The 25,535-nt window shown below is 36.9% G+C and overlaps 1 protein-coding gene across 1 annotated transcript in view; it reads left to right on the top strand.

The window, feature by feature from the left end:
• The window catches only part of PARG (poly(ADP-ribose) glycohydrolase), a 117,793-nt gene that overhangs the window by 69,085 nt on the left and 23,173 nt on the right, over positions 1–25,535 (top strand). Inside the window, exons 12-15 of the mRNA XM_061162015.1 lie at positions 4,127–4,202; positions 10,833–10,980; positions 23,352–23,430; positions 24,861–24,969. Of these exons, the coding sequence (XP_061017998.1) occupies positions 4,127–4,202; positions 10,833–10,980; positions 23,352–23,430; positions 24,861–24,969 (412 nt within the window). The remainder of the gene's footprint in view (positions 1–4,126; positions 4,203–10,832; positions 10,981–23,351; positions 23,431–24,860; positions 24,970–25,535) is intronic.

Below are 25,535 nucleotides of genomic sequence, written 5' to 3'. Positions count from 1 at the left end.
TCAGAGAATTGGTAATTTTGTGGAAGTTTCCAATTTCCTAGGATTTTTTCCTTATTATTAACCTGCATATGCTAAGGATAATAGTAACCAATGTGAGTTTGTTCAGATTTGTAAGTTCCTTAGTGCCCTGAAATAGTTCTAACCTGGAACAAATCCCCAGAGCACTTAAAGCAGAATGGCTCTACTTTTTTCAGTGCATGTGAGGACATGATCTGATGTACTAAAGGCATATTTTGGATGTGCATTCATGTTAACCAGTGCCTCTTCATTTTCACTTTCTAATGATCTTTATTGTAGTTTGTGATTGTTTTGTTTAGAATTAACGATGAAAGGGAATTAGTTATTGTTCAAGGAATTAAGTTGAGAAGGTATATGCTTAGATGACTTTCCTGTGTTTCCATCCATCAAAGATGTTTATTTGTGAGGTGAAAGAAAAACAAACTTACTTTAGGAGGCTGACTGCATTGCTGAGATGATATTATTATAGCAGAGGGAAGTGGATAAAAGATTAAGCAACCAAAAGAAAGACAAAAACAGGAACAAAATTGAGTCAGAAAGGAAGAGCCATGTACAGCATTTTGGAATCATAGCATATTAGAGGTGAAAGGGACCCAGAAAGTCATCTGATCCAGCTGCCTACTAAAAACAGTCAACTCTAATACCTATGACAGGCGGAGACTAGACAGCCCTGGTGATGGGAAATCCACTGTTGGACAGCACTCTTCCCATTGTGGGCTGCTTGTGTTATTATCTGATACTTTAATTCATTGAAGAAGTCTGTCTTCCATTAATCTCCCTACCATGCCAAATCCCATTCCTGGTTCTTCTATCTGGAGCTACAATAAATCTAATTTTCTTTAACATTTGACCCTCCTTCATGTATCTTAATGTTTTCTTGATCCACCCCCCACCTCTAACAATGCACATAAGTACATGTTAACTACTCATTTCACATGTAATATGGATTGTAAACCCTTTACATTCTGCTCTTAACATACCCTAAGCAATTAGTCCTTTTTAAAATATGGTGTCTAGAACTAAAAGTAACAATCTGCTGTGTTCTTAGCTCTTTTATTAGTCTCTAATAGGAATACATGTTTTATTCATGTTGCTTTGGTGTGGATTTTATAGATCTTTCAGAGGAATTATTTTTAATTTAGCTCAGAATCTCTCCTCTGCATCTGGCATTTGTTTGGCCACTAATGTGAAAGGGCACCTATTTGTATACCATCTGGGAGAGAAGGGATAGGTCAAAATAGATTGGTGAGGTTGCTGTGTCCATAAGATAATTCTGCCCCTTAAGTAAGATCAAGATATTCCCCTTGCCCTAGATAGGCAGAATTTAACTTGATACTTTTCAAACTTTTTTTTTTTATTCCATTGATCTCTTGTTTTCGTTGTTTCATGAATGAATTGGAGAATGTAATTAAAATCCATCTCCAAGATTCCACAGAACCAGAAACACGCGTTCACTTGAAGAGAGGATGAAGAAGAGATGAGGACTGTTAGTTTTCCCAAGAGTACAGGGCTAAATGAGTGCCAGGAAGCTGGAGGCTTTTCTGAGTTCCAAATTTCTGGCATTATAGTTAACCCTGTGATTATCAGTAAATATCTTAGTAATCACAGAGAACCAGAATAATATTTAATTGCTGGGGCAGTGGTGCGAAGAATTTGCTGGGGCCGGAAGGGGAAACCTATTAGGAAGTTGAAGGATGCTTATTAAAAAAAAAAAACTAGTTTCTAGTAACTTTGTAATTTTATTGAGAAGTGACAACTACAGTCACAGAGAATAGTTGACAACAGATGAGATTTCTGGATCATGCTGCTTTATCTTTTCCATATATCCTCACAGATGATCTCCCTTGGAATAAAATAGCTAGGAAAGTAGGATCCCCCCCACCCCGCAAAGGAAACTAAAAAGAATGAAACTTAGGGTACTAACTTTCTCCAAGAGATTTGGTAAGTAATTTTTCTAAAAGTATAGTTTACCTTAGGCTTTCTGGATTCAGATCTTTGTTGCTTGATTTACTAGTATTAGGTTACTTAAATGCTTATTGTACTTTGTTTCCTCCTCTGTAAAAGGGAGATAGTAATAGGTATGTTGTGAAGATTAAATGAGTACAAATGAAGCTTTTAGAACTACACTAAATGACCTGGATTGGAGCCTTACTAGAAATATATTTGGATTCATTGATACCATGATGAAAGTAAATCCCAATAAATAAATAGAGCTTCCCAGCTGAATTGTTTTATTGTTTTGTTGTTGTTGTTTAATGTAATTGTTCTAAAAATATGCAAGTCCCCTCCAACAAGTTTATGCCATGCTATGTAAGTTAGGGGTTTATATCTGTTACATTCTGTTGCATTCTATTATGGTTTATTTATTTTTATTCAGTTAATAATCAGGAGAAAAAAAATTAAGAAAAAATGTCATCATCAACTGCTATTAATAAAAAAGAATTTTTAGTATTAGTTCTATGTGACACAGGAACCTTTATGAGGAAATGAAGACACAAAGAAACAGATCTATGTACTTTTATGCTAGGTTTGGTGAAAAATAGACAGTCATGCAGGAATACGATGTGTAGAAGAGCATGGGGTGATTATAGTAGACTGCAGGAAACAGCAAGTTCTGATCATTAGAATTCTTCTTGGCATTTCTTTGTCTTCAGAGATAAGAATGCTCCTTTCTTCTAGGCATAGGTAGTGTCCCTCACGTGAGTTTTATGGCTTGTTTCAGGCAAGAAGGATGAGAGGGGGAGGAAGTCAGAGTGACCTTTCTGCTTCTGCCATTTTATCAAACTTCTTCAGCTTAAAATATTCAATATGCCAGGATGCCAAATTTGGGGGTAGTTTATCTGAACCCCATATACACCTTAGTGACCATGGTTTATGAAAAGGAAAGAAAATAATTGTGACTTACAGATACTACACTTACTATCAGTTTCATTTATATAAAAATACCATAGATCAGGATTTCTGTAGGAGTTCTGTAGCATGTCATTAAGACACCCTCCTACACATATACACACGGTTTCCAAACTAGTGAAAATAGAGCCCCTCTGAGCATTGTATATAATTTTTTTGGTCAGTTTTTTCTATATTTTTCCTTAGGTTGCCAGCTCTAGCATAATAATAACATTTCTTAGATCTTAATTTTTAAAAACACTTTGAGAAATTTTTCAACTTTTAAAGAGGAGACACTTAAACTGGTAATGCCACTATGGAAAACAGTATGGTCATTTCTCAAAAAACTAAAAAATAGAACTACTATATGGCCCAGCAATTCCACTCTTGGGTATATATCCAAAAGAAGCCAAAAGCTTATTTAAAAAGATACATGCACCCTATATGTTCATAGTATATTTACAGTTGCCAAGATATGGAAACTACCTAAGTGTCCATCAAGAAATGAATGGATAAAGAAGTTATGACACACACACACACACACAACCACACCCACACCCCCACAGTGGAATACTACTCGGTCATAAAAAAAAAGAACAAAATTTTGCCATTTGAAGCAGCATGGATGGACTTGGAGGGCATTATGCTAATAAGTGAAATAAGTCAGATGAGAAAGACAAATACTGTATCATATCACTTATATGTGAAATCTAAAAAAATACAATAAACTCCTGGATATAACAAAAAAGAAGCTGACTCACAGATACAGAGAATAAACTAGTGGTTACCAGTGATGGCAGGGTTAGGGTGGGGAGTTGAAGATACAAACTGTTGGGCGTTAGATACGCTCAAGGATGTTACAGCATGGGGAATATAGTCAATATTTTGTAATAACTGTAAATAGAAAGTAACCTTTAAAAATTGTATAAAAACATTTTAAAAAATATAAAAGGGGAGAAACTGGCATTTTGTAGGGGTAAACCAGTTTTCAAAACAGTATATGATCCCATTTTAATTTATATATGTGTATTTATACATTTGAAAAAGAAAAAGTGGGGGAGACTGTCCCAGAATGTGAAGAGTAAGCATCTGTTTCTGCCTTTTGAGATTTGGGATAGTTTCAGTTTTCTTTCCTAATTAATCGGTATTGTCACACTTTTCTATAGTGAAATACTTACCATTAAAAAAATAAATGAGGGAATATCTTTTTAAACCATAGATGTGAAAAACTCCTGACTCGACTACATGTCACTTACGAAGGTACCATAGAAGGAAATGGTCAAGGCATGCTACAGGTAGGTGAATCGCAGTGGTGGGGGGTGCGGGAGGAGACTCTCTTGTCAAGCTTCTGACAGCGAAGGAAATTTGAAAAGCTGTTTATTTTCTTCTAAGTTGATTTAATGCAAACAAGCATAATAGCAGAATGGAGAAAAACACCAAACAGATCATCTTGACAGCCTTGGTAATACTGTTATCTGCCGATATACGTTCTCTGTATCTTACATGTGCCTCTTTAAAAAACCTTTGACAGAAAATCCCAAGATCTGGACAACATCAGGCCTCTTGGTTCAGACACAGATTGTAAATTGACAGTGGAGGAAGTTCCCAGGGTATAGTCTTGACAGGCTGTCACCAGACAGTTTTGTTCTTTTTCTTTAAAGGCTTTCACTCTGCCCTAAATAATGACCAGCTTGAGATGTTTTTCTGCCACCAATCTTGTTTGGGTCTAGGAGGCAGACATCTAAAACTGATTGATAAGAAAGTCCTCTCTCCCATATGTAATAGTTTTAGGTATGTGAGCCAAATACACTTGCTGTCTCACTAACTGACTCTTGATGTCCTGTTTTAGAGCAGGTAATTTTATCCATCTCTCAATTCTTATTATTCTGTGTTACTGCCATTACTTAAAAATATATTTTTGGAAAAAGGAGTTAACAAGTAAAACATTTTGTGTATCTAGCTTTTAAATTGTTGTAACACCTAACCCGAACATGTGCTTTCCTTTTGCTTTATGGTGATCTTTAAAAAAAAAAATCACTGATCAGAGATGAAATGTTAGTGCTTTGTGTTTTATCTTATTTATGAGAGTATTGTAATCCTGATTTTCTTTGAAAGAAGCTTGTACACCATCTCATTTATACTGAGAGCAGCTGATTTTTCTTCAGAGCCTTATGTTTACATAGGCTTAGAAGTTAAATAATGCAGTTATTAAATAATGGACAGTTTGAATGTGGACTATTTTTTAAAATATTTATTATAAAATGACCTGACTGATTTGCATTTGACTAGTTAAATTTCATGCATATGCTTTAGGTAGGTGCCTGCATTCTTTTTATTTTTTATTTTTTTTTAAAATTTTTTATTTTTTCCTGCATTCTTTTTAGAATGACCTTTTATTTAGACATATTTGTATTTAAAATTTTCAAAGAGGCAAACTGTATTTTGTTTTAAATCACCTTCTTCCAGTGATTAAGATTATAGACTAAAATACTTAGCATAACTGAATTAATTTTTGTCCTGTACTTAAGTTTTTCTAAAATTTGTATTAAGTCCCTTTTCTTCTATATAATAAAGCAATAATTTTGAAATAGGGCTAAAATTTGTTTTGAATGACTATCGCTTTTCCCCCCACATTTCCATCTTGACAAGGTTCTTACCTACATTAACATCTTGGATTAACTGAGGGAGGCTTAATACACATGAAATAAACAAAGCTACTGCTCGTTAGCACCACAGGAATGCTGACTTTTCATTACAGTACAATTCAGCAAGGAATTATTCAACAACATTGAAGGTTGAGATTCTCCCCACTTCCTTGGAATGTATTATAGATGAAATGTGAAACCTTGGCGATTAAAAGATTACCATAAAGGTTTCTATTTATTTTTCTCCCTACCCATGCCATGTATCCCCAGGAGATCAGGGAATATTGTATTGCAGTGCTCCAAAGCTCCTGGTGTAGCGTATAAATTACATTATGCTGAATGGCAACAACAACAAAACCTCTCTAAGGAGTGTTATCATTTCTCTCTTTTCATCAAGTTATAATTCAGAAACTAAGTAAGCTGAACAAGTAGCTCTAAAGTAAAGTGAGTTGGAAAAAGGCTAAAAATAAAGAAGCACTCATATGCTTGTTTTCATGTACTGGAACAGGTTTCTCACCTGTTATAGAGAGCCGTTTATTAAGAACTTTTTAAAGTAGTAGTAACTTTGATTTTCTAAAAGACTCCTGCTTTCAGAGGCGTACTGAGTTTAGTGTATTTGTTTCTGTGCATCCCTTTTAAGTAATAAATGTTGGCCTTTTATTCAAAGAATGAACAATAGCATGCACATTAACTGTATTTCATTTATCATTTTCAAGTGCGATATAGATTGAATAGAGCTTATCTTTTAAATTTAGTTATGTATCTTGTTCCAGTAACAATTAAGTTTAGCTGATCTCAGACCTTCTTTGTTTCTCATTTCTATTCTGAGTACCATGATACTTAGCCAATCTCTCAGTTTTCAAGAGCTGTCTATTTTGTCTTTGCTGGGTCTCATTCCCCACCCTACCCCAACCCCCGCTCCACTGACCTGTTAAGGGCCCTAAGAGTGCTTGTTTAAACTATTCAGTATTTACCTAACCAGTCTTTCTGCTTTTACTTTTCCAGTTCATTCCTTAAACTCTAGTCTAAATTATCTTCCTAAAACACAGATACAGTTGTTATTTTTCTTAGAATCTTTCCCAGAATCTTCAGAATTAAGTATAAATTTCTTGGCCCCCAGACCAACTCATTAGACTCTCCACATACTGTACTCTGCAGATAGGCATGAGGAATCTGCTTACCACTGTCTTCATGCCACTCTTTGCCTGTGGTTTTTCCCAGTCCTTGTGCAGCAATTCCTTCAGCCTAAAACCCTGTAATCTCTTGAGTGGTGAGGGCACTGGGAATACCTTTTGTTCTAATATTTGGTCTCTGACCCCAGTTCCTAACTAAGAGTGCCTGAATCCCTTGAAATTTCCCAGTATGTCTTTTGTTCTAATAACACACTTCTTAGTGGGCTCCTGGATACCTGCAGCATGGGGATTGGGCACCAGAAAGACTAAGCCATGATTATAAGTTTGGGACTTTCTGCCCCACCTCCCATCCTCTGGGAAAGCGAGAGGAACTGGAGACTCAGTTAATGATCAGTCATGCGAATGTGTTGAAGCTTCCATAAAAGTTTCCGAAGTACAGGATTTGGAGAGCTTTGGGGTTGGTGAATGTGTGGAGGTACTGGGAGATGACTTGCCTGGAAAGGGTGTGGGATCTCTATGCCCCTTCCCGTGTACCTTGCCCTTGTATCTACACCCGGCTGTTCCTCTGTGTGTGTGTGCTTAGTCGCTCAGTCGTGTCTGACTCTTTGCGACCCCATGGACTGTAGCCCGCCAGAGTCCTCTGTCCATGGGGATTCTCCAGGCAAGAATACTGGAGTGGGTTGCTCTGCCCCCCTCCAGGGGATCTTCCCCACCCAGGGATCAAACCCTGGTCTCCCACATTGCAGGTGGATTCTTTACCATCTGAGCTACCATGGAAGCCCTGTTCATCTGTATCCTTTACTATATCCTTTTCAATAAATCAGTAAGTGAAAGTGTTACCCTGAATTCTGTGAGCTATTCTAGCAAGTCATCAAACCTTGGAAGCGGATAATGGAAACTCTGATTTATAGCTGGTCAACTAGAAGTACAGGTGTCAGTCTGGGGCTTGAAGTTGGCATCTGAACTAGGGCAGTCTTGTATGACTGAATCCTTAGCCTGTGCGATCGTTCACTGACTCCTGGTAGAGAGTGTCAGAACTGAATTGGATTATAGGACATCCAGCTGGTTGTTGCAGAATTGCGGAAAATCCATGCATCTGGTGTCAGAAGTGTCATGAGTGTGGTAGTAGCATGAGAATAAAAAAGAGACCCAGGAGTGAGTTCTTCCTATACAGTGTAGAAGTCTCTGTTACATTACTTACTAAATTCTGGGTTTTTAATTGTATATGACTATGTATGTACACAAGTTCGGTGTGTCTGTGTAATCTCAGTTCAGTTCAGTTGCTCAGTCGTGTCTATTTGCGACCCCATGGACTGCAGCATGCCAGTTTTCCCTGTCCAACACCAACTCCTGGAGTTCACTCAAACTCATGTCCATTGCGTCGATGATGCCATCCAACCATCTCATCCTCTGTCATCCCCTTCTCCCACCTTCAATCTTTCCCAGCATCAGGGTCTTTTCCAATGAGTCAGTTCTTTGCATCAGGTGGCCAGAGTACTGGAGTTTCAGCTTCAGCATCAGTCCTTCCAATGAATATTCAGGACTGATTTCCTTTAAGATTGACTGGTTGGATCTCCTTGCTGTCCAAGGGACTTTCAAGAGTCTTCTCCAACACCAGTTCAGAAGCACCAATTCTTCGGTGCTCAGCTTTCTTTATAATCCAACTCTCACATCCATACATGACTACTGGAAAAACCATAGCTTTGACTAGATGGACCTTTGTCAGTAAAGTAATGTCTCTGCTTTTTAATATGCTGTCTGGGTTTGTCATAGCTTTTCTTCCAGGGAGCAAGCGTCTTTTAATTTCATGGCTGCAGTCACCATCTGCAGTGATTTTGGAGCCCCAAAAAAATAAAGTCTGTCGCTCTTTCCACTGTTTCCCCATCTATTTGCCATGAAGTGATGGGACCAGATGCCATGATCTTAGTTTTCTGATTGTTGAGTTTTAAGTCAACTTTTTCACTCTCCTCTTTCACTTTCATCAAGACACTCTTTGGTTCCTCTTTGCTTTCTGCCATAAGGGTAGTGTCATCTGCGTGTCTGAGGTTATTGATATTTCTCCCGGCAATCTTGATTCCCGCTTGTGCTTCATCCAGTCCAGCATTTCTCATGATGTACTCTGCATATAAGTTAAATAAGCAGGGTGATAATATACAGCCTTGACATACTCCTTTCCTGATTTGGAACCAGTCTGTTGTTCCATGTCCAGCTCTAAATGTTGCTTCTTGACCTGCATACAGAACTCCTCAAATAGAATAAGACAGGGTTAGAAACTGTTTCTTATGTGTTGCCCCGTAGAGCTTGGCATACTGTTGAGGACATAGTAAGTTTAAGACAAATAATCCTGGCAAGCTGAGTTTGCTTTCTCTTATTGTTGTTCAGTTGCTAAGTCATATCCAACTCTTTGCAACGCCATGGACTGCAGCAAGCCAGGCTTCCCTGTACTTCACTATCTTCTAGAGTTCACTTTCTCTTGAGGATTGTCTAACCCACCCACCTTTGTTAGTAGGAACTTGGGGATCCCAACATAGTGCTCCATAGAAAACTTACATGTAATTTTAAACTAAATTTCAAGTATTAATTTCTTGTTAAACTAGATTTTTTTTTAATCTTCATTTTTTCCCCCTTAGGTGTATTAAAACAAAAAGTTTGTAATATTTATGCAGTTTGGGGCTTGTGATTGAATTTAGAAGGAAAAAATCTTTATCCCTTAAAAAGTTATTATACTCTGTATAATAGAGTATAATAAATAGATTCATCCTATTATACAGAGCCTATTATACAGGGTGAAGTAAGTCAGAAAAAGAAAAACAAATATCATACACTAACACATATATATGGAATTTAGAAAGATGGTCCTGATGAAATTATTTGCAGGGCACCAATGGAGACGCAGACATAGAGAACAGTTATGGACACAGGTGGAGGGTGGGCCGAAAGGAGAGGGTGGGATGTATGGAGAAAGTAACATGGAAACTTATATTACCATATGTAAAATAGATAGCCAATGGGAATTTGCTGTATGGCTCAGGAAATTCAAACCCGGGCTCTGTAGCCTAGAGGGATGGGATGGGGAGGGAGGTGAGAGGGTGATTCAAGAGGGAGGGGACATAGGTATACCTATGGCTGATTCATGTTGAGGTTTGGCAGAAACCAATATAATTCTGTAAAGCAGCTATCTTCAATTTAAAAATAAATTAATTTAAAAAAAAAAACAAAAAAGAAATTACTCAGAAAAGGTTACTTCATAAACTTTTCAAATCCTTAAGACAAGTGTTTGATTGCCATGTTATATAAAACAGGTATAGGCTATGTACCTTGAAGATATCATGGGTTCAGTTCTAGACTATCACGGTTAAGCAAGTCACATGAAGTTTTTGTTTCCCACTGTTTATAAAAGTTATGTTTACACTATACTGTGGTCTTTTAAGTGTCCAATAGCATTGATGTCTAAGGAAATGTACATGCCTTAATTAAAAAGTACTTTCTTGCTAAAAAAAGTTCCAACCATCATCTGAGTCTTCAGCAAGTCATAATCTTTTTGCTCGTTGAGGGTTTGAAATGTTGCAGGGATTACCAGAATATGACACAAAGTGAGCAAATGCTGTTAGATAAATGGCACCAAGAGCCTTGCTTGGTGCAGCGTTGATATAAACATTCAGTTTGTTTAAAAAAAAAAAATTGCAATATCTGTGAAGTGCTATAAAGCAAAGCACAATAAGGTGAGATATATTTGTATAATTATATTAATGTCATATGAAGTACATAAACGGAAATTGAGTAGTGAATGGTGGAGAAATGACCTTAAAACCTTTCCAGATAAAACCTCCCTTGATTTGTAGCCCTCGGAGCACAAGTAAGGTTTCTAAACAAGAGCCCATAGATTACAATGAGGCTTTTGCCTAAAAGCTCTATATTCTAAGTTCATTCTAAGGTTTTGGAATCCAAAGAAATATTCAGAAATGCTAACTGCAGTGAAGTGGAAAGAGTGCAGTCAACCACAATCCAGTATCCCTGGGAAGATTGATAATTTGGGGATTGATTTTATGGGGAAAGAAAGGAAGGTCAGAGCTTAGAGGGAGTACTTCTTAATCATAAATGTAGGTATTTTAAATTAGCATTTAACATGTCACATTTTCCCAAATAGGTGGATTTTGCAAACCGTTTTGTTGGAGGTGGTGTAACCAGTGCAGGACTTGTACAAGAAGAAATCCGCTTTTTAATCAACCCTGAGTTGATTGTTTCACGGCTCTTCACTGAGGTGCTGGATCACAATGAATGTCTTATCATCACAGGTTAGTCCTGAGGCATCTGGACAATGGAATAGTTCTCCATCTATGACGATCATGAAGACTAGAGGCCACTCAGTTATAGCTTTTCTCTTCCATGGGCATTAGTCCAATATTTTTTTTTTCCTTTAAAATTTTTTTTATTTAAAAAATCCATTTAGCATGGAATTTAAAGGGAAAATTTCACACTATGCTTTTATTGCTAAATTATTTATTTATTTATTTTTTCCTCTGTAGAATAAGTTTATTTATTTATTTATTTATTTTTATTAGTTGGAGGCTAATTACTTCACAACATTTCAGTGGGTTTTGTCATACATTGATATGAATCAGCCATAGATTTACACGTATTCCCCATCCCGATCCCCCCTCCCACCTCCCTCTCCACCCAATTCCTCTGGGTCTTCCCAGTGCACCAGGCCCGAGCACTTGTCTCATGCATCCCACCTGGGCTGGTGATCTGTTTCACCATAGATAATATACATGCTGTTCTTTTGAAATATCCCACCCTCACATTCTCCCACAGAGTTCAAAAAGTCTGTTCTGTATTTCTGTGTCTCTTTTTCTGTTTTGCATATAGGGTTATCGTTACCATCTTTCTAAATTCCATATATATGTGTTAGTATGCTGTAATGTTCTTTATCTTTCTGGCTTACTTCACTCTGTATAAGGGGCTCCAGTTTCATACATATACACCATGGAATATTACTCAGTCGTTAAAAAGAATTCATTTGAACCAGTCCAATATTTTTTTTTAAAAAAACTTTGTATTGGGGTGTGGCCAATTAACAATGTTGTGATAGTTTTTGGTGAACAACAAAGGAGTTAGTCTTAATATTTTATTTCATTAATTTATATTTGGTTTTTTTAAATTGTTTCATTTTTATCATATTGAGTAAGATATTTTATCCCCACATTTTCTTTCTTGGCTTCTTTAGCTGAGGAACAAGGGCAAAAATGATTCAGTTACTCTCTAGTTTGAAAATTTTATGATATAGTACCCTTAAAAAAAGTGATTTGTCTTTGAGCATGAATCCTATTACTATCCTTTTATTATATTTCCAGAGTGATTTGTTGTACTTCAGTATGAACATACTAAGTATAAAAAACAGTTGCAGTGTTTGAAGAGGGTCAATACAACAGTGAGCTTTATAGAAGGAAAATAAATCGGTAACCTTATATTTATTCTAATTTCTAATCTTAAGAGAAAAATATGATTATCATAGTGCTACTTTGATTTACGTTAACATGGGGGGAGAAAAGATGGAAACATAGTCAAATTTATACTTACAGGCCTACTATCAGGAATTACAGTATTTTCCTTAAGTTTCTTTAGATTGTAATATCACTATGTCAGAGTATTTTCTTTTGATAAGCTATCAAAAAAAAATGATGGTTAACTCATAACACTAAAGAAACTCTTATTTAATCAGCCACTGTAGGGAAGTTAAGCCTTTTTTATTCAGGTACCTAAAAGAACGTACTGTGTTGCGTCCAACTGTTTGCAACTCCATGGACTGTGGCCCGCCAGGCTCCTCTGTCCATGGAATTTTCCTGGCAAGAATACTGCAGTGGGTTGACATTTCCTTCTCCAGGGGATCTTCCTGACCCAGGGACTAAACCCACGTCTCTGTGTCTCTTGCATTGGCAGGCAGATTCTTTACCACTGTACCACCTAGGAAGCCCACCCAAAAGAACATTCCCATATAAAAGCCATAACCAGCCATCAGTTGCTGATGCTTTTTTTCTTTCTGCAAAAGAAGATTCATTTCCTCTTTCAGTCTATTCCCACTTTGAGATTAGTGCAGGAGACTAACAGACTAAGTATAGAATAATTTGGTTGATTGTCATTCTCAAAGATTGCAGTTGGATGAAAACCGTCTCCTGTTAGTCATCTCCTGTTAGTTTTATCAAATGTATAACTCAGCTCATCCATCTACAAAGAGGTTAGACAGGACTAAGACTCTGGGGCCACATTGTTTACCTCAGATACATTTGTAGGCAACCTACAGGGATGTATCTAAATTTTGTCCCTTACGTTCTGCTTTCAGGATTTCCTCTTTGTCTTTCAACTATTCTATGATGTGTATATCTCTTTGACTTTATCCTATTTGGATTCATTGAATGTCTTGAATGTTTATATAAATTTGGTACATTTTTGGCCATTATATCTTTAAGTATTTTTTGTGTCCCTTTCTCTCCTCTCTCTTTCTAGGACTCCTATTATGCATGTGTTGGTTCAGTTCAGTCGCTCAGTCGTGTCCGACTCTGCGACCCCATGGACTGCAGCATGCCAGGCTTCCCTGTCCATCACCAACTCCCGGAGCTTGCTCAAACTCATGTCCATCCAGTTGGTGATGCCACCCAACCATCTCATCCTCTGTCATCCCTGTCTCCTGCCTTCAGTCTTTCCCAGCGTCAGGGTCTTTCCCAATAAGTCATCTCTTCACATAAGGTGGCCAAAGTTGGAGTTTAGTTGGTACATTTGGTGGTATCACATTGGTCCCTGAACCCTGTCCATTTTTCTTCATTCTTTTTGTTTCTGAAACTGGATAATTTTAATTGACTTATCTTTGAGTTCACTGCCTCCTTCTTCTGCCATCTCTAATCTGTTTTGTAATCCTTTCAGTGAAATGTTTATTCCAGGTATTATACTCTTCAACTATAGAATTTCCATTTGATTCTTATCTCTACCGAGATTCTCTATTTGTGAGGCATTGTTCTCATATTTTCATTTAGCTATTTAGACATAATTCTCTAGTTTTTTTTTTTTTTTTTTTTTAGCATATTTAAAACATTTGACTTAAAGTTTCTGTTTAGTAAGTCCAGCATCTGAGCTTCTCAGGGACAGTTACTCATGAATACTTTTGTTCCCTGAATACGGACCCAACTTTCTTGTTTCTTTGCATGTCTCAATTTTTTGTTGAAAACTGGATGTTTTAAAAGTGGCAACTCTTGGAATGAGATTTTCTCTTTTCCTCAGAGTTTGTTTTTGTTGCTATTTCTTTAGTGACTTTCCTAATACTGTGAAATCTATATTTCATGTGTAGTCACTAAAGTCTCTGGATGGTTAGATTAGTAGTTAGCTAATGATCAGACAGACATTTCTTTAAACGCCTAGAACTTATAAGTCAGTCATTCTTTTTTTTTTTTTGTGTGTGTGTAAGTCACTCATTCTTTGCCAAAGGGCTCTGTGTTTATGTTGGGGCTCACCTTCAACACTCCACCAGGCAGTTGACACTTCTTCCTGCTTGCATGGAGCTTCAAGATCAGAGTGACGCTTGCTATCAAGATATACATAACTTACTGTGTTTACCAATATTCAGTCAATTTTTCTTTAATAAATACTTCTCAGACTGCTGCAAGCCTTTGGTTAATTCCCACAGTTCAGAAAAAGATGATTCTCATAAGTTTTACCAGTGTTATTATTATTTTTATGGATAAGGAATTCTGTGAGGTTTTTATGCCATCATTTTTGCTGATGTGTCCTGATCTTTCAGAAGTACTTGTAGGTGAAAGGGCTTTCAACAAGTTATTCCACATCTTTTAGATAATGCTATATTATTTTTTATAATCTTGTGATTCTGCTGTTTTGGTGAGGTAAGGCAAAAAAGCAAAAAATAAAAATTGTTGATTGAGTTTGTGGGAAGTTTAGAATGGAACTTTAGCAAAGGAATTTCTTTTTTGATAGAAACGCAGGTTTTTAACCTGAAGCATTTCATCCAGTATTCTGAGGCTGATCCAAAATGTACTAAAAGAGAAAGATAAAACCCTTTTATTCTCAGCATTGTCTCAACTCACATACTGGTCATCTGTCTGCATTTGTTGTGTATTATGTATGCAGATAAGAAGGATGCAGTTAGAAGTTATTAGGGGACAAAAAGTGTAAGGAACTACAGAACAAGAAAATTAAACTGTCATAAATTCATTGTTGGGCATATGAATACTTTGAATATTGATCTCAGACTGTTTTAGAGGGCACTGAAGGTCTGGAATGTGATTGTCTCCAGCATTTGAGTATATCGAATAATACTCTTAAACGATTTTTAATTTTTAGCTGTTAAGCTAGATTTGAACTGAAGACTCAGAACAAAATATTCCATAAATTTTTAAAGATAAATTTATAAAAGATTTGTTAGAATGCAGGGCATTTAAACTCAAAGCTAATTTGTTTCATTTGCTTCACTTCTGTTGTACTAGAGAAGTAGTCTTTTGTCATTTCCGATTAATGTTTCTGTAAATAAAGGATGTAATTTCCCTGGTAATAGTAAAACATTAGATTTTTTTTTATTTTTTAAGGATAGTTTCTCCCCAGTCTAAAAAAGCTTCATCACTCTGGAGTTATATCTGGTCTCTAACTTACCTGCAGCCATTGTAAAATAGATGGAAAATCGCAGATCCATGACTCACCTTCACATCTGTAATTACCTCAGGCTAAGGACACCCGGGGTGACTTTAACTCAGCATTTTCCCCCATATCCACTTAACTCTATTATAGTGCCTCCTAATTAATATCTGTGATGTGATGTTCCCTTAATGGAAATGGCCATTTCATCATCTATTTGATGTTGGATTTCTGCCATCTCCCTTCTTAGGAGACTCTTAACCATGTACTGCAATCTATCTGCCTGATCAATTCCATTCCTTCAATGATTCATCCAGGCTCAGTGAGCTAATGGCTGTGACTGTGCTGCCTGAATCTGTAGAAGAGTTTGAGAAATTGGAAATAAATTAAATTTATCATCATTGTGGGGCATCTGGTTGGTATCAGACTTTTAAATGAATATGAAACAGGTCATGCAAACAGGCAAATACTTTTATCCAGACAGTGTTATTCCTCTACTTGCTGTGATTCTCCCTGGAGCAGTCATGAGTTAAAACCTTTCAATAAGTATGGATAGAGGGAAGGAATTAAAAACTCTTAATCTTCCCCCTGCTTTGCTTTTCCCCTAATGTTCCACCAGAACATCCAGTAAATAGCTTCAGTACTAAAAGGTGTTACTGTGGTGCTGTGATATTGTTTTGATATTTCTGTGAGGACATAAAGAAAATGCCTAGACATGGAACTTACTGAGCAGAATGTTGGTATACTTAATATAAAACCTGCCCTCTAGTGAATCAAATTGTCCTAAACATCACAGGTCCTTATATCTTTTGTGAGTATCAGCAGAACTGACAGAAAGACAAAAGTGGACCCCGTTGTTTATAGGACTGGTACTTTTCATTGAGTAACACTTGAGGTGCCCTTTGCTGCAAAAACAGCCCTACATCACTACTAAATGACACCAGCTCATTGGGAAAGATCCAAATTCAGTTGGAGTTTGGCTTTTCTTAATTATTAGTCATGGGAATGGAAGGCAAGAGTGTTCTTTCTGCTGCATAATCACCACTATTTTAATGATACTAATAAAAGTGGGGTAGATGGTTTTTTTATAAATTGTCTTGCTAGGGGCATAACCATTAGTAAGTAAAATTTCTTTAATCTCCAATTATTTTTTGCTGTTCTCATAAATTTTCGTGACTAGTGAAAGAAAATAAGAATTTTTCTTACTACTAAATCTAAGAACTCATAAAGTTGTAATAAGCTCTTTTTTTTTTATTATTATCTTTTTTTTTTTTTTTTATTAGTTGGAGGCTAATTACTTCACAACATTTCAGTGGGTTTTGTCATACATTGATATGAATCAGCCATAGATTTACACGTATTCCCCATCCCGATCCCCCCTCCCACCTCCCTCTCCACCCGATTCCCCTGGGTCTTCCCAGTGTACCAGGCCCGAGCACTTGTCTCATGCATCCCACCTGGGCTGGTGAGCTCTTTCACCATAGATAGTATACATGCTGTTCTTTTGAAATATCCCACCCTCACATTCTCCCACAGAGTTCAAAAGTCTGTTCTGTATTTCTGTGTCTCTTTTTCTGTTTTGCATATAGGGTTATCGTTACCATCTTTCTAAATTCCATATATATGTGTTAGTATGCTGTAATGTTCTTTATCTTTCTGGCTTACTTCACTCTGTATAATGGGCTCCAGTTTCATCCATCTCATTAGGACTGGTTCAAATGAATTCTTTTTAACGGCTGAGTAATATTCCATGGTGTATATGTACCACAGCTTCCTTATCCATTCATCTGCTGATGGGCATCTAGGTTGCTTCCATGTCCTGGCTATTATAAACAGTGCTGCGATGAACATTGGGGTGCACGGGTCTCTTTCAGATCTGGTTTCCTCAGTGTGTATGCCCAGAAGTGGGATTGCTGGGTCATATGGCAGTTCTATTTCCAGTTTTTTAAGAAATCTCCACACTGTTTTCCATAGCGGCTGTACTAGTTTGCATTCCCACCAACAGTGTAAGAGGGTTCCCTTTTCTCCACACCCTCTCCAGCATTTATTGCTTGTAGACTTTTGGATAGCAGCCATCCTGACTGGCGTGTAATGGTACCTCATTGTGGTTTTGATTTGCATTTCTCTAATAATGAGTGATGTTGAGCATCTTTTCATGTGTTTGTTAGCCATCTGTATGTCTTCTTTGGAGAAATGTCTGTTTAGTTCTTTGGCCCATTTTTTGATTGGGTCATTTATTTTTCTGGAGTTGAGCTGCAGGAGTTGCTTGTATATTTTTGAGATTAATCCTTTGTCTGTTTCTTCATTTGCTATTATTTTCTCCCAATCTGAGGGCTGTCTTTTCACCTTACTTATAGTTTCCTTTGTAGTGCAAAAGCTTTTAAGTTTCATTAGGTCCCATTTGTTTAGTTTTGCTTTTATTTCCAATATTCTGGGAGGTGGGTCATAGAGGATCCTGCTGTGATTTATGTCGGAGAGTGTTTTGCCTATGTTCTCCTCTAGGAGTTTTATAGTTTCTGTTCTTACATTTAGATCTTTAATCCATTTTGAGTTTATTTTTGTGTATGGTGTTAGAAAGTGTTCTAGTTTCATTCTTTTACAAGTGCTTGACCAGTTTTCCCAGCACCACTTGTTAAAGAGGTTGTCTTTTTTCCATTGTATATCCTTGCCTCCTTTGTCAAAGATAAGGTGTCCATAGGCTCGTGGATTTATCTCTGGGCTTTCTATTCTGTTCCATTGATCTATATTTCTTGTAATAAGCTCTTGAAAAGATTTAAATGGGTTCCTTAAGTTTTTAACTTAGGTGAAGATTTACCTTTGAACATGAAGTCTTAAGGCTATCCCTAGGGAGAGCTATCACAAAGGTCATTCAGACTTCTGTCTCTTCTTTGCTGTTATCACTGTTTACCTTTGCATTTTCAGAAAAGTTTATCAATAAATTTAAATTTTAAACAAGCTATGGGCAGTTGTCTTTCAGAACAAACAACATAGTTGTGAAAGATGTTTACTTAGAAAACTCAAGATTTAATTTGTTGAGAGCAAAAGCTTCTGTATATACATTTTTGATTTCCCAAACCTGAAGGAAATAAACCTAACTTTGTTTCTCTTAGGAAAGAAGACAGAAACTGTTCTAAAATGCAATAGAAATTGATCATTGGTATTTTATATTTTTCAACCACTTTTCAAAAGACAGGTGTTTATTTTCTATAATTAAGAGATCAGAGTAGGCATTATTATTATTATTATTATTGCTAAGAATAATAAACAGGTTTGTCCAGTACAGGGCAAAAAACAGAAGAAGATTGTTCCTGTCTCCTTATTTCCAATCATGCCAATAGACCAGGTTTCTTTTCAACCTTACCTAAATGGAGTCAGAAGTCTTTGGTTTCTCTAGCATGTGTGTCTGTGTGCTCAGTCGTGTCCAACTCTCTGTGATTCCATGGACTGTAGCCTGCTAGGCTCCTCTGTCCATAGAATTTTCCAGGCAAGAATACTGGAGCAGGTTGCCGTTTCCTTCTCTGGGGGATCTTCCCAATCTAGGGATCCAACCCGTGTCTCTTATGTCTTCCGCATTGGCAGGCAAGTTCTGTACCAACTAAGCCACCAGGGAATCCCTTGGTTTCTCTACTCTCTTACAAAGTTGATGACACCAAATACCAACTGAAGGTATTGAAGGGTTTTAAATTTATTTGGTTTTCTAAGCAATTCTATGAGGTAAACAATATAAAAATTATTGACAGGCTTGATTTTTAGATGTTGAAATGAAGTCCAGTGAGATTAGGCTGCTTAAGGATTCACTTTGGGTGATTCCTCATGGTTATTACCATGCCATGCTCTTTGTAAATGAATTTTTAAATATATGTCAATTACATAATACTTAGTCCAGATTAAGTATTTCTGGATTAATTTTAACCTCAGTGTACTTCCTGTTTTGCTTGTTAATTATATTTATGCAAGCGAGTACTTATTCAACTGCTTCTGTATTCTTACATTGTGCGTGCATGCGTGCATGATAAGTTACTTCAGTCCTGTCCGACTCTTTGAGACCCCAGGGACTGTAGCCCGCCAGGCTCCTCTGTTCATGGGATTCTCCAGGCAAGAACACTGGAGTGGGTTGCTATGCCCTCCTCCAGGGGAATATTCCCATTATAAGATCTTGTATTACAAGATGCTAATGTAGGCACAAACATTAATAATTTATAATTCCTGCCCTTGAGAAGCTGTCAGTCTAGTGAAGAAGACAGGTTACATTTTTAATGGTTTTATTGAAGTATAATTGGCATATAACAAATTATATATATTTAAAGTGTACAATTAAGTAAGTTTTGACATATGGCTACATACATGAAGTCATCTTTTTGCCTGTGTTTTAATTGGTTTTTTTTTCTTTTAAATTAATTTCTTTATTTTAATTGGAGGCTGATTACTTTACAATATTGTGGTGGTTTTTGCCGTACATCAACATGAATCAGCCACTGGTGTAGGTGTTTTTTTACTCTTGAGTTTTGGAAGTGCTTTAATATTTTAGTAAGTCTTTTATGAGGTACATGAAATAAATCTTTTCATTATCTTCAATGACTTTTGAAAAACAGAAGTTTCTAATTTTGAAGTCCAGTTTATATTAATTCAGGTTTTTGGGTTTTGTTTTGTTTTGGAGGGTTTTTTTTTTAACTCTTTCTGATTTGATTACTGTAGTTTTATAATAATTCATGAAATCAGTGTGAGCCCTCCAACTTTGTTCTTCTTCAGAGTTGTTTGTTGAATTTATGTACAAAAAAGCTTCTTAGAATTTTTAAAAATAATTTTATTTATTTTGGCTGCGCTGGGTGTTCGTTGCTTTGTGCGTGCTTTCTCTGGTTGTAGTGAGCGGGGCCTCCCTTCAGTTGTGGTGCCTGGGCTTCCCATTGCGGGAGCTTCTCTCATTGTGGAGCACGGGTTCTAGGCACACAGGCCTCAGTAGTTGCGACTCACCGGCTTAGTTGCTCTACAGCCTGCGGAAATCGTCTTAGACCAGGGACCAAACCTGTGTCCTCTGTATTGGCAAGCGGATTCTTACCCACTGCACCACCAGGGAAGTCCTAGAATTTTAATTAAGATTGTTTTGAATCTACAGATCAATTTGGGAAGATTTGACTTTAAAAAAAAATTTTATTGAAGAATAGTTTTAACATTGTGTTAATTTCCTTTGTACGGCACAGTGACTAAGTTATACATCTATGTATATAGTTTTTTTCATATTCTTTTCCATTATGGTTTGTCACAGGATATTGAATATAGTTCCATACAGTAGGACCTTGTTGTTTACCCATACTTTATATAATAATTTTCCTTTCCTATTCTCAAACTTCCAGTCCTTCTCACCCCTACTCCCACTTCCCCTTGGCAACCACAGCCTGTTCTCTGTGTCTGAGTCTGTTTATGTTTTGTAAACATGTACATTTGTGTCGTATTTTATCTTCCATATATAAGTGATATCATGTGGTGTTTGTCTTTCTTTTCTGACTGACTTTGCTTAGTATGATAATCTCTAGGTCCATTCATGTTACTGCAAGTGACATTATTTCATTCTTATTGATGGCTAAGTAATATTTCATTGTGTGTGTGTGTGTGTGTGTGTATGACATCTTCTTTTATCAGTTCATCTGTCAGTGAACATTTAGGTTGTATGCATGTCTTGGCTATTGTAAACAGTGCTGCTGTGAACGTGAGGGTGCATATATCTTTTCTTTGAGTACACTTGTCACACATTCTTAAACTGGGACAGTTTCTCAACCTTGTGTTAGTTCACCTTGATATTTTTAAAATATATAAGCCAGTTACTTGGTAGAATGTCTCTTTTTGGGGGTTGCCCAATGTTTCTTCTTAACTAGATTCAGTTTATTCATTTGGTAGGAACCCCACTGAAGTATGGGGTTCCCTGATAGCTCAGTTGGTAAAGAATCCACCTGCAGTGCAGGAGACCCCAGTTCGATTCCTGAGTCGGGAAGATCCGCTCAAGAAGGGATAGGCTACCCACTCCAGTATTCTTGGGCTTCCCTTGAGGCTCAGCTGGTAAAGAATCTAACTGCAATGCAAGAGACATGGGTTCAATCCCTGGGTTGGGAAGATCCCCTGAAGGAGGGCATGAGAACCCACTCCAGTATTCTGACCTGGAGAATTCCATGGACTGTATAGTCCATGGGGTCGAAAAGAGTTAGATACAACTGAGCGACTTTCACTTTGCCACTGAAGTATATCTTTTGAAGAGAAAAGTAGGACCATAAAATCCACATACAACTTATATGCATAGATAACTTACAAGTTAGCCCTTCAAATACATGTTTCCTTCACTTATGGGGACCACATCTATGGATTCAATCAACTGCAGATTGTGTAGTACTGTAACATTTACCATTGGAAAAAAATTTACAGTGTAAGGGCACCCATGCAGTTCAAACTCACGTTGTTCAAGAATCAACTGTAGGAGAAGGAAATGGCAACCCACTCCAGTATTCTTGCCTGGGAAATCTCATGGACAGAGAAGCCTGGTGGGCTACAGTCCATGGGGTCACAAAAGAGTCACACACAACTTAGTGACTAAACAACAACAGTAACAATAAAGAAATACAAGAATTGCAAGGCTATGGCACCAACGCCACTTTTCACTTTTGTCTTCTGTCTCTGGAGCTCTTTTATATGTGCTATGGCCATTTTATCATTTGAGTTGGATCTTGCATTTGTCCAAAACCCTTGTTTGGATTGTGTAAAGGTGAAAAATACCAAAAGAGTTGTCAAATGAAAAATTAATCTGTGATCCCGAACTGAGGATAAATCTAGAGAATTAATACATTCATCACATAAAGTGAAATATGTTATTATACTCTGACCACCTTAAATAATGTAAGTGTTTTTAAGCCTTTCTCCATTGCACTTTTATGCTATTCATTTGACTGTGGAATCCTGTTGCGTGGTCTTAGAGACATTTTTGAAATAGAATTGAAATGTTTTCTTCTCTGTTCCAGATGTTTGCAATAATGTGTGACTGACTTAAATTCTAACAATAAAAAGATACTTTCTCACAGGGGAAAAAATATTGAATGGAGAAAGAAAAAAAAAGTCAACTATACTAAAAATACCATTAATCTTAGTTGTCAATGTTGTCTTGTTTCTCTTCTTGTTTATACGTGAAAAGTATTGTCTTGCTCAAGGTTTTCAGCTTTTAATTTTACTGTTTTGTAGATTCTTATCAAGCAGTTATTGAGTTGACCATAGAAGTTGGAATGAGCTTATTTAGTTAAATAGTAGAACACTGTTGACACCATTCTTTTTTATATGTTCAGGTCCCATGAATTAGAAGTCTGTGTTAAATGCCAAGCTTGGTACCTGTTCTTATCAGATGTTAATTATGCTTTTCTCCCTCCCTGTCTTCTCATGCATAATATTCTGGTTTTACAAAGCCCTTTGAAGTATTTTGCCTATTGATACGCAAATCCTAAATTTAATCTTATTGATACTTTTCTTAGGGAATGTTTTTATATAAAATTTATTTTCTCAACAATGCAAATTGAATATTACCATCAGATTACTGACACTGAAGACAGTGGACTTTTATAAAACACTATGTTTATGTACTCATAAAAGAAAAAATGAATATGACAGACTATTTTATTTGTTGATTGGACCATTCATTCACTGTATGCTAAATATTGTGGTTGCTTCTGGAAGCATAATATTTTTCTTCATGGGAAATGATAAGTCATTAAGACTGAAATGAACATGCTCAGTCGTGTCCGACTCTGCGACCCCATGAACTGTAGCCTACCAGGTTCCTCCATCTATGGGATTTTCCAGGCAAGAATACTGGAGTGGGTTGCCATTTCCTTCTCCAGGAGATCTTCCCGACCCAGGGATTGAACCCAGGTCTCCCACATGGTAGGCAGACGCTTTTTTTTATCTGTTTGTTTGTGTGTTTCTTAACAGAGACCCTTTATAAGGTGTAGTTTTTAAGAACTATTTTTTCTGAAAAATAATAGTGGCAGATTATTTGTTTCAGGTACTGAACAGTACAGTGAATACACAGGCTATGCCGAAACATACCGTTGGGCCCGGAGCCATGAAGATAGGAGTGAAAGGTGAGTTCATTTCTACTTTAGTATCACATGGCCAAAAGCTAAGGAATGTGGGCTTGACCCTGGTACATTCTGTCTTCCATCTACTCTTACTTCAGAAATATAATTTTCTTCTTAAATTCAATAGTACAGGTTCACTAGTAGTTAAAACAGATTCACCATCTCTCTATACTCAGAAGAACAGAGAAGGAAAAGCCAAATATCTAAACCAAGACCAGGAAAGGCACAACTCTCTATAGGTGTCTCTGCTGCTAATTGTAAGCATCCAGTGAAGGTTAACTTCCAACAACAAACTTATTTCAAGTGGATTCTAATTACAACTTAAAGCCTTTAAACAGCTTTTTTAGTTGTCCTTAACTTCTGTGAGGTTCAGGAAGTGGGGGAAACCTATGTTGGGACAATTTGCCTAATACCACAAAACGGTTGCTAGCAGAACCTGTGGTGAACTTTGCCGCTGCTGTCTCTTATTTCTTATTGAAATACATTTTTACACTTTGACATTTTTGCTTCCCCAGAGGCAAATTTTTATTGAAAACATGTGTGTGGCAAATGTATGTGTGTTTCAGTGGGAAGAGCCATTGTGGCAGAAAGAATGAGCCACCGCCCTTGTAGCCATACAGCCTTATTCTTTGTAATATCTCAAATCCAGTTGCTAGTCTTTCTTTGTTTTGGATAAAACATATGGCTGCAACAGTTACTTAGGTGGATTTTTAATTCTTTATTATTATTTACAGACTAGCACAAAGGCTTCTGTTGCTATTCTTCAGTATGAAGCATTGATGGGAATATCATCATATGCATGTTTATAAAGAGATTAATGTATAGAATTTCATGTTTCCAAAATCACCATCTCATCCAACTTTTCCTGTCTCCACAGGCAAATTGTTATTGTTTGCTTTGATTTCTTTGCCTTTTTAAAAATAATTTTGTGCACCCAGCAGTTGAGCATAGCAGGTAGAATATTGTATTGAACTGTTACACTGTTATACTTTTTTTTTTCCCACAACACTTGACTCCTTGGGACTAGTTTTTGGACAATATAGGGCGATGTTACAAACTCAGTGACTTAGAGCAGTTCTTCCAGAACAGAGGAAAGAGCTCTTGTCCAGATACAAAGGCTGGGTCTTTAGTGTTGGGAGGAAAACAAAGAACTAAATCCTTTTGGTTTGCCCACCAAATCTTTTAACCTTGAAGACTCACTGTTAATGATGTATGTTTACAGTATGTTCTATCTTTTCATTTTACTGCTTAATGCTTTGTACTCCACAATACATGTGCCTTGGACTTCCTAATTTGCTGAGATGTAAAGCCATTGGTTTGTTTGTTTGTAACGTATTAACCCCGCCAAAGTCTCCGAAATCTGCCCTGGTGGGGGTTGTTGTTTGGTGAGTGCCTTTCCCCATTCCTCCTCTCCCCCATCTGTCCTGCCCCAGGGACGACTGGCAGAGGCGCAGCACTGAAATCGTCGCCATTGACGCCCTTCACTTCAGACGCTACCTCGACCAGTTTGTGCCTGAGAAAATCAGACGTGAGCTTAACAAGGCCAGTAACCTTATTTCTTCGTTCATCTGGCAGCTGTTATCTATTTACTGCCATTTTATTAATGCTGAAATTAATGCTTTCTGGTAATTCTTGCAGTGTCAGTACGTCTGCCCACAGCTCTCCTGATTTAATGGGTCTGTCAGCTTGTACAGGATGTACTTTCCATTTTGTAATTGTTTGATTACTGATGCCAGATAGACTGTTGCTTGATATTAAGCCCCACACATGCATTTATCTCATCAAGTACATTTCGCTGCTTTGGAACATTATCATTTTAAAACAATATAGAAATGAATGAACCTGGAAAGTTTTTTTCAGACCTACCCAATGACACTTTCTCTGCAAGGTGTGCTATCAGGATTAAAACAGATAAACCGTGTAAGTCAAGTCATTGTTGTTCTCGTATTGGTAAGAGTCATGTAAATTACTTATTTGGTAATTTGACATATTTATGATGGAATATGTGGCTTTCTGTGCTTAGTTTTATCTCCTTTAATCATTTTTTTTATTGTGTTACAGAAATAAAAAAATGAGCTAGACCTATTGTTAGTTCAAATTTTTACTAC

This window comes from Dama dama, chromosome 15 (assembly GCF_033118175.1).
Source record: "Dama dama isolate Ldn47 chromosome 15, ASM3311817v1, whole genome shotgun sequence".
NCBI classification, from domain to species: Eukaryota; Metazoa; Chordata; class Mammalia; order Artiodactyla; family Cervidae; genus Dama; species Dama dama.
Note: the sequence above shows the minus strand (reverse complement) of the source record. Positions and strands in the feature narration are given on the sequence as shown.